The sequence below is a fragment of the Poecilia latipinna genome, unplaced genomic scaffold, assembly GCF_001443285.1.
Source record: "Poecilia latipinna isolate Pla-1442-1.1 unplaced genomic scaffold, P_latipinna-1.0 Scaffold5465, whole genome shotgun sequence".
NCBI lineage: Eukaryota > Metazoa > Chordata > Actinopteri > Cyprinodontiformes > Poeciliidae > Poecilia > Poecilia latipinna.
The window spans coordinates 857-10,685 of NW_015118081.1; the positions used below are offsets into that span (position 1 = coordinate 857).

The 9,829-nt window shown below is 38.4% G+C and overlaps 3 protein-coding genes across 3 annotated transcripts; all 3 read right to left on the reverse strand.

Moving 5' to 3' along the window:
* Positions 1 to 211: 211 nt before the first annotated feature.
* LOC106943552 (trace amine-associated receptor 1-like) lies at positions 212 to 1,411 on the reverse strand. The gene has a single exon (XM_015026858.1). The coding sequence runs from the start codon at positions 1,255 to 1,257 to the stop codon at positions 259 to 261; it is 999 nt and encodes a 332-aa protein (XP_014882344.1). The 5' UTR covers positions 1,258 to 1,411; the 3' UTR covers positions 212 to 258.
* Positions 1,412 to 3,012: 1,601 nt separating this feature from the next.
* Positions 3,013 to 4,412, reverse strand: LOC106943553 (trace amine-associated receptor 1-like). The gene has a single exon (XM_015026860.1). It carries the CDS (start codon positions 4,000 to 4,002, stop codon positions 3,013 to 3,015), a length of 990 nt encoding a protein of 329 aa, XP_014882346.1. The 5' UTR covers positions 4,003 to 4,412.
* A 2,990-nt stretch (positions 4,413 to 7,402) lies between these two features.
* On the reverse strand, positions 7,403 to 8,293 carry LOC106943551 (trace amine-associated receptor 1-like). The gene has a single exon (XM_015026857.1). It carries the CDS (start codon positions 8,291 to 8,293, stop codon positions 7,403 to 7,405), a length of 891 nt encoding a protein of 296 aa, XP_014882343.1.
* Positions 8,294 to 9,829: the final 1,536 nt, after the last annotated feature.

The following is a 9,829-nucleotide window of genomic DNA, read 5'->3' on the forward strand; positions in this document are numbered from 1 at the left end:
TAAAATTAAATAGTGGAGATGTGCAAAAAAAAATAAAAAATTGGACAGCAAATGAAAGAAGTGCTTTATTGATGCAATGCGATTAAAGATTTTTGCACTGATAATTGAGAAGGTACAAATAGTTCTTGACAGGCTGCTTCTTTATGCAAATAAAAACAGATTAAATATTTTTTCAAAACTTTACCCCTGTTACATGGGTTTATCATTAATCATTATTTAGAAAAATCCCAATATGTAAAGTGCAACCGTATATAAATATCAAAATAATCTGGAGTTGGCTGAATTGCTGTGGAATATCTTTCCTGAGACGACCGTCCTGACAGCTGATCGGAACCAGCTATAAAAGAAGGCATAAATCAAAGGATTCAGCATTGAATTTGACAGCGTAAGCCAGTTCAGTGTTTCTATCACAGGAAGTGGTGGCGGGTTGTAGTATAATGGCTGGAAGACGACACAGATAAAGTAGGGAGAGAGACACAAAAGAAACACTCCCATCACAGTTGCCAGGGTTTTGGTGGCCTTCCTTTCCATCTTGCTGGCTATTGCTCCAGACTTCATGCTCTGGCCATTTGTGCTCTGGATGCTGTTCAGTTGTCTCTGAGCAACCAGGAAAATCTTAAAGTAAATGCAGAGCATTAGGACTGCTGGAAGGTAAAAGGAGAAAACAGGTCCCATAGTGTTGGCCACTATAATGTCAACAGAGCATATGTCCTCACATGCGCCTTGGCTGAATCCCGCAACAATGATGCCAATTCCTATTAGGACAGAGACGCCCCAGCTGAACAGGATCATCACCCCGGTTACCCGAACGTTTATTTTCGACCTGTATGTCAGGGGCTCGCACACTGCATGGTATCTGTCTATGGAGATGCAGCACAGGTTGAGAATGGAGGACGTGCACATTGTGACGTCAAAGCTGTCGCGTATTTTGCAGAACAAACTTTCATAGTGCATGCATGAAGTCACGGTGAAAGCCATGCTGAAGGGGAACACCAAGACCCCGACAAGCAGGTCAGCGACAGCTAGAGAGAGAATGAGGTAGTTAGTAGGAGTGTGGAGCTGTCTGAAGTAAATGATGGAAAATATTACAAGAGAGTTTCCACATACAGTGATTACAGACAGTAATCCAAGGAAAATGTACAAAGATACACATATAACAGAGGGGTTATGTGCAAACATGTAAGTGCCATTGTCTGAGATGTAGCAGGGATGTATGGGGTCAACACTGCTGCTGTTGACCACAAGATCTACATCCATGCTGAAGAGTTTACTGTATCAACCTGTGATGATGAGAAAAGCAGACAGGATTCAGTTTAGTATGTTGCAGGTTTGCTGTAGGACCTGTTTTCACACACCCTTACCTTGTGATGTGTCCAGAGCTCAGCTGTGTTCACCTGGATAATAGGATCCACTTTTCATTACCATATTCACCACATGATTTGATTAGCCAATTAGATCTAAGCTCCTTTATCATGTTTGCATAATCTATGCATATTAGTGTGGGAACAAGTACCCTTATTGGGAAAAAATACAAATGTGAGCAAATAAAAATGTTCAAAAACAGTAATATCTTTATACAACCAGCTAGATTTATGAATACCATTTCGAGAAATATATGTACATTTTAGTGAACACTCCTCACAGCAACACTGATTGGCATTTCAGAACTCCAATGATTTTTGATATTGAAACACCATCAGCGTGTATGAACGTTGCACAATGGTGTTTGTAGATTTTACTGAAATTCTGATGATGATCACAGTTATTCCGTTCGTAATCTAACTTTTAAAATTAACTTTAAAGCATCAAGTTATTTTTGGCTCAATTGTGCAGATTAAAAGTGAAACTAAGTCACACCATTTTATTTGCATGCATCTGCCTTAGGCTGCTGTTGAATCAAAACTAAGATAAAACTGGTTTGCCCGGATCACAGTCTGTACTTTTCTGGTGGAATCAGGAAGAATAGTTCATAGCACCAGTTTAGTGATGGGACTGGTTAGAAAGGAAGCATAGAGTAAAAAATAAAAACAAACTAAAGTATTTGTTTCTTATTAGATTAAACACCCATAATTTCATCATTCAGTGTTTAGTTTCAAAGTTGAGGTCATTTTAACACATAATGGGGTAAAGGTTTGTCCTGAAACATTCATGCTGATTCTATTAAATACTGTAGAAACTGATTTGAATACCATGCAGTTACAGGTAAGCAAAATAATAAAAACAAAAAAGTGTCATATCTTATTGTCATATAAAAGGCTACATTTCCTCTGTGGGAGTTGCCACAACAAACAGCATTCCTTGAACATTTATAGAAACGCAAACGCTCTTCATCTCATACTACCACATTCAGTTGACTACGTCACTGACTAGCCTTTTTTCAAACTATGCACAGATATCAGAAACAGCTGAAGCTGAAAGGTCAGATGATAAACATCAGACATCAGTCAATGTTGAAGTCTAATCTGAAAGAGTCAGATGTTAAATCCAAGACAGACTGAGGTTTAATTCAATGCTTATCTAGAGCAGGACTGGCAAACCTGCGAGAAAGAGAAGAACTAAGCTTTGTGACCCCCAGTGGGAATCAGATTTGTGGTTTCTTGTTGAATCATCTGAACAAGCTTAACTTAGATCTTCAAGGAAAACTTAAAGTACTACCTGACCTGGTGTAAGGTGTGTTCACATTTTTCTGGGTTGATAATTGGAAGTAGATCAACAGAACTAATTTATACGATGACTTACTGGAGTGTATGAATAATTTAAAACCATTTGGACATTTATTGTAAGCTATGGCAGACAGAAAACATCAATTAAGATGAGCTTTATAGTTTTTTTCTTTACTAGTCTTTGAAAGAGGCCTAATTCTAAATCTGATTCATAGATTTTGGTCTCTTTTGTTGTTGGTATCTTGTGTAAATGTGCTGTAAATAAACACTCTATGTTATAGAAACAATGTTTATTGATTTTATAAACATCAATTTCCAATAAAAGTTACATGCGCATTAAAACATAATGTTAGAAGAGCTTTGCGTTTGCAAAGTCTCCTTGAAAAATCTTTCCAGAAATCATCATTCTGACAGCTGATCGAAACCAGCTGTAAAAGAAAGCATAGATGAAAGGATTCAACATAGAATTTGACAAAGTTAGCCAGTTTAGAGTTTCGATAACAGAAATTGGCGTCACATCATATGTTAAAGGCTGAAAGATGATGCACAGAAAGTAGGGGCTCCAGCACAAGATAAAAACCCCCATCACAACAGCGAGGGTTTTTGTTGCTTTTCTTTCCGTCTTGCTAACAGCTGCAGTAGACTTTTTGCTTCGACAGCCAGTACTGTGGATGCTGTTTAACTGACTCTGCGCAACAAGGAAAATCTTTAGATAAATACCAAGCATTATAATGACTGGGATATAGAAAGAAAAAATACATGCCAAAGTGGTTGATATCAAAGCATCAATTACACAGTCCCCTTCACATTTTCCCTGATTGAATCCTGCAATGATGATGCCAATTCCAATTAAAGCCGCCGTACCCCAGCATCCCAGAATCATCATTGCAATGATACGATCAGTCATTGTACTTTTGTAAGTCAGCGGCTTACACACAGCGTGATACCTGTCGATAGAAATGCAACATAGGTTCAAAATGGAAGCTGTGCTCAGTGTCACGTCAAAGCTGCCTCGCACTTTGCAAAACAAATCTTCATCATACCAGCATGAAGTGACGGTGAACGCCATGCTGAAGGGGAAAACTAAAATGCCGACAAGCAGGTCGGCCACAGCAAGGGAGAGAACGAGGTAGTTGTTGGGAGTGTGGAGCTGTTTGAAGTACATGATTGACGTTATCACAAGGAGATTTCCACACACTGTTATGAGAGACAGAGAGCCAAGGAAAACATACAGTGCCACACAAATAAAAGAAGGGTTGCTTGTAAATTTGTAAGACGAGTCGTATGATTCATAACAGGGATGTATGGCAGCTCTGCTGGCATTCACCTCTGGTTCCATAGTGGATGATATCTGAAATATCACAATCAATACAAATATACTTTACTGCTAAAATCCACAACATCAACACCAATATGGATCGTACACATCACCGTCAAAAGATCAGAATAAAGCACATGTAGTTTACCAAGCATGTCAGAATTCACTCACACAGGCGTCGCCCTCTCTGTGCATAACCTGACAAATAAATAGGGGAGTCCATCTAATTATCATAATGAATGCAAACATTCAGTCACCAAGTCAGATGGGACACACTACAATTTGTGCATGGTGTTGTGAATATATTAGTGTGTGGTGTGTCTGTATATGTGATAGAGAGACAGATTTGGTTTAGGCTTAATAACCACTGAAGCAAATACAACAGAACATCTCAATGGGATACATAGCTGTTAGCTAAGAACAGGAAACTGAGGCCTCGTCCACACGTAGCCGTATCTTTTTAAATTGATGTAGTGGAGATATTTGTTTTTATAAAATAATCTTGTCCACACCTCATCAGTTAAAGAAAAAATTTTCATCTCCACAAACCTGATGAATTATACTACTGAATGTTGTCTTAAACATGCCAAACCCATAGGACAGGGGTGGGCAACTCCAGGCCATGAGGGCTGGTGTTCTGCAACTTTTAGATGCATCTCTACTTCAACTCACCTGAGTCAAATAATAAGGTTGTCGGGGAGACTCTGGAGAACTTGACTGTACTTAGGAGGGGATTCAGCTATTTGATTGAAGTGTGTTGGACCAGGGAGACATCTAAGAGTTGCAGGACACTGGCCCTTGAGGACCAGGATTGCTCACCCCTGCCATAAGGTGCAGAGTAGGGCAAAGCTTAAACCTATATAAGCCAATCACAGTCCTTCAAAACAACGACAACTTCCTGTTATAAGCATGGCACCAGGAGATGTGTGTACAGACAGGTTGAACCACTTTTAAAAACCGGGTTAGAATCTAAGCCAGGGAAAGGTGCTGCAAAGATGTTTCGAGCTTTGTGAGGAAATGTCTGGTCATGGAAAGCAAGGGGAAAGACACAACAAAGCTCCAAGATGAAACTTTCCTGTGTGAAATTGCGTTTCTCTGCAACATCACGAGTCATCTGACTGTGATGAATCTGCAGCTGTAGGGATGGGCACGTGTCATCTCTGATATGTACAGTACAGTGAAGGCCTTTAAAACCAAGCTAAGTCTGTGGGAGATGCAGGTGCGGAAAGAAAACTTTAGCCACTTTTCCAGCTGCCAGACCATGAAAGAAAAACTCTCTACCGCTGAGTTCCCGAGTGCACAGTTTGCTGATAAACTCAACATACTTGCTGCCAACTTCCGACGCCGATTTGCTGACTTTGAAGCCCAAAAAAAAGCAGGTTTGAACTGCTCAGCAGCCCTTTTGCAGTTGATGTAGAAAGCGCACCACCAAATCTACCAATGGAGTTGATTGAGCTTCCTTCAATGAAGGAAAAATATGAGGGAGTGGGAGCTGCTGAGTTTGCACATTTTATCCCAGGCACAATGCCCCAGTTGTGCATCCAAGCTGCTTGCACACTCTCTGTTTGGCAGCACATACCTGTGTGAACAACCTCTCTTTAATGAAGCTAAACAAAACATCACACAGGAGCCGTCTTACTGATAATCACCTTCACTCAAACCTGAGGATTTCCTCAGCTCAGAGCCTAACCCAGACATTGATGAACTTTTACAAAAGATGAGAAACCACCAAGTATCAGGCTCAGCCTCAGAGCAGTGACGTATTTTCAGCTTTTAATTCAGTTCAATTTTTACATTTGTTTGAAAAAGACATGATTTTTGTACAAATAAAAATCACGTTATTTTTTTGTGATGGTTTTTTTTCAATACTTGAAGTATTGTTTTGTCTGTATGCCATGGATTTATTGTATTTTATTTATTTATATGTATTTTTTCAGTTGAATGGACTCGGGGGGGATTGCAGATAAGAGCCATAAGAAAGAATACAACTAATTTGATTTTTTTTTTTTATTTTACTATTTGAAAGCAGTGATTGGTAGGATGATAGTGCACAGTAATGCATTTTTTGTTTATAATGCATGCACTTTTATTTATGTATTCATCTTGATATTAAGAAACATATTTTGCTTTTAAAAACAATTCAATTTTTTGCTATTTGCCTGTTGAAAATGTTTTCCCGTGAGGTTACTGACAGAGCCATAACAAAATATTGCTTTATTCTGTTAATGTACAGGACATGTGACTTATCTTTGAAGAAGTTCGTTTTTGTCTTTTTGCCTGTTGAAAAATGGTTTCACTTGAAATTACTGACAAATCCATAAGAAAATATTGCTTTATTCATTTAATTATTAGATAATGTACACTGTGTTAGGTCTTGGTTCAATAGGCTATGTGCAATCATTTCAATATGTTTTAATAAACATTGAACCAGTCCGGCCCTCAGCTTGTAGCAAATTTAGGTTTTTGGCCCTCTGTGTATTTGACTTTGACATTCCTGATGTAATGCATCTGACATTGCCTTGTTACTGAAATGTGCTATACAAATAAACTTGCCCTGCCTTACATCAGTTCTTGAGAAAGTCTGTCACCATTGCGCCCATGCTTTGTATTGCACTGATAAGGCTTACAATCAGCTTCGTGGACATGGATGTCCATTTTTATGCTTGTTCTCAAACTAATCTGAAGGCCACATCCTATTTGGAAACTTGTATAAGTGGGCATGGATGTAAATGGGGCACCTGAATGAACAGCTTGGGTTCAACAAACAAATACTTTCAACTTCCTAGGATATCCCTGCTGTGTATGTGTTAAGGAAACAATATTTGAAAATTAATGCACGATTGACAGAAAAATGAGGGCAATTAAGTGTTTACATGATCTTCAATAATAATAAAAAAACTGCTGGATGCTGGAAAATGTAGAATAATGTTTAACAATTATGTCTGCAGTAAGTCCTGCTTCCTGTGTCTATACTAGTTTAGTTTATTTAACAGACAATGTGCAAAAAAACATGAATAATAAAATGCTTTGCACCAGACTTAGTATAAGCTAGTTTCTATCTGTTGAGACTAAGAGAAAATGGAATATTTCATAAAACATATTGGACATATTAGATTGAAAGTCTCCATATACCCCATATATAATTATTTAATTTGTGTGTGTAAATAAGACATGACTGAAATATGGTGGAAGTCTACAAACAACAACACATGAACATAAAGGAGTTGAATTTAATTAGTTTTACATTAATAAATTATTTTTCCATGTTCACTGATAAAGATTTCGCTTTGACTAATCATTCAAATCTGGCTTTGTTTGCAGTTAACATATTCTTAAGCACATATAAGCACTCGTAAAGCTACAGGTGCTATTATAATTTCAATTAGACATTATGGATTTACTCTAATAATAACTTCAAACATCAAAACAGTTTGAAGTTAGTGAAATCTCCCAAAATAATTTTTCCTGAAATAATCATTCTGAACGCTGACCTGAACCACCTATAAAACAAAGCATAAATAAACGGGTTGAACGTTGAATTGGACAGCGCAAGCCAGTTGAGTATTTCTACCAGAGGGCCGGGCTGGGAAGCGTTGCTAAAAGTAAGAACTGTTGTACATAAAAAGGAAGGCAGCCAACAGAGCAGAAAAACTCCCATCACAATCACTAAGGTTTTAGTGGCCTTCCTCTCCATCTTACTGACAGATGTCCCAGAGTTTTTCATGCTCTGGATGCTGTGTGCTTGCTTCTGTGCCACAAAAAAAATCTTTAGGTAGATGCATATCATTACCAGCAGTGGGAAGTAAAATGTAATCAGAACAATCAGAATTTTTCCCAGCACCACGGTAAAAAAACAGTTTTGTCCACATTTTGCTCTGTTAAACCCCACTAGACTGATCGCAACCACACCTGGAACGCCCCAGCTCACCAAGATCATCACCACAATAACATGGCTGCTGATTTTAGTTCTGTATGCCAGCGGTTGGCACACTGCGTAATATCTGTCAACAGAAATGCAACAGAGGTTCAGAATGGAGCATGTGCTGAGCGTTATGTCGAAGCTGCTTCTTACTTTGCAAAATATGTCCTCATGATACAAGCACGAGCTTATAGAGAACTCTATTGTGAGAGGGAAGACCAGGGCGCCCACAAGCAGGTCAGCCACAGCCAAAGAGAGGATGAGAGCATTGGTTGGAGTGTGAAGCTGTCTGAAGTAAACGATGGAGATTATTACCAGGAGGTTTCCACAAACAGTTATTACAGATATGGAACCAAGAAAAACATTCAAAAATACACACACAATAGTAGGCATTTCTGTCGGTAGATAAGAAGCAATTTTAAAGCAAGGGTTTACATTAGACACATCAGTATTGTTAATTCCAAAACTACCAAAATCAAATTCCATTTTTAGTCACGGTACACAGTAATGTGCACAGAAATACATTTAAAATATAAAGATCTGATCAGTCATTTAAACCAAAGTCACCAAGTCAGCAATCACTTCTCTCTTCAACTCATTCCCTGTACATGACAAACTATCAGCATGACCTCAGTACTTCCTCTGCTCTGTTCACTATGATTATGCATTCTGAACTCTCTATTTTCTACCTCTGTCTTCATGAATTAGAAACTCCCTACGTAGGTCCAATGAGGTATCATGCACCCAAGAGATACCCTAGCAACAACCATGAGCAACAATTACCATTTACCATGTAAACTAAGATAAGGTCATTTATTAGTCTCCCATAGGAGATATTTGTCTAGGAAGTAGGGGGAAGGCTGTAGTACAACAATAAACAATACTTCAAAAAAGACAATAACCATAGATACATAAAAATAACATCATTGCAAAAAGTAAAAAATATATAAAAACACAAACGCCAGATTGGCAGTACATCCCCATAGCCATCTCATTTACATTCACACACAATACATTCCCTTCATGCTAGTCTTGATCACTGTCTGGGCCTCCTATTAGTCTGTACAGGCCCTGCTAGATGGCCATGATTTATCAGACTGATGGAGAGTGGTACAAACGAATATTTAAGACGGTTATATTTACACAAAGGAACCCCGAACCCTCTCTCTCAACTATGTGAACTTCTGTTTATTTCATCCAGTAGACTAACTCTAGTGGAGTATTTCTCAATTTCAGTTCTCAGGGACCACTGCCCTCCATATTTTAGATGTTTTTGCTCCTCCATAACACCTGATTCAAATGACTGTATGATCTTCTCGTTCTGAAATTTGAAAATATGACTAGGTTATTGGAAGCGACTATTAACTCTCCCACAATCCCAGCTCGACACTCAGGAGGAGCACGGCAAATGTCACGGTCAGACACCGAGGAAATGGGGCGTCAGTGGACTGTCCCATCAGACCGTCAGTTTCCAAAGTCCCACAAAAAAAAAAAAAAACCTTGTAAAAGGGCACACGGGATCAGCGTAAGAGTAGAAAACTCTTGGAATACCTAACTAGAAACACTAAGAAGTTTTTTTTTTTTTTTTTTTTAAGTAAACATAAAAATAAATACAATGAAAATGTCCTTTTCTTTGCACTTAAATTGTTTCATCCTAATTAATGTGTCCAATTTTTTTGTCACTTAATTTGCTTAAATTGTTAGCATGTAGACCAGTAAAGACAGGCAGAGGTTTCAGAGTTCCAGTAAATAAAAAATAAAACCTCAGTCTCCCTATGTGTTTACATTCTGACCATTGTGCTTCCAAAAATGTCACCAAAGAGACTCTGTAACCTGTCTACACCAGTCATAGCAGCTATATATAATACATAAACAAACAATGCTCAGCCTAGTGGGGGCGGAAGTAAAGCCTGGTGAGTCACCAGGCTT

Bases quoted from the DNA above. Each gene is read 5' to 3' on its own strand.
- LOC106943552 (XM_015026858.1), bottom strand. From the start codon at position 1,257: ATGGATGTAGATCTTGTGGTCAACAGCAGCAGTGTTGACCCCATACAT.
- LOC106943553 (XM_015026860.1), bottom strand. From the start codon at position 4,002: ATGGAACCAGAGGTGAATGCCAGCAGAGCTGCCATACATCCCTGTTAT.
- LOC106943551 (XM_015026857.1), bottom strand. From the start codon at position 8,293: ATGCCTACTATTGTGTGTGTATTTTTGAATGTTTTTCTTGGTTCCATA.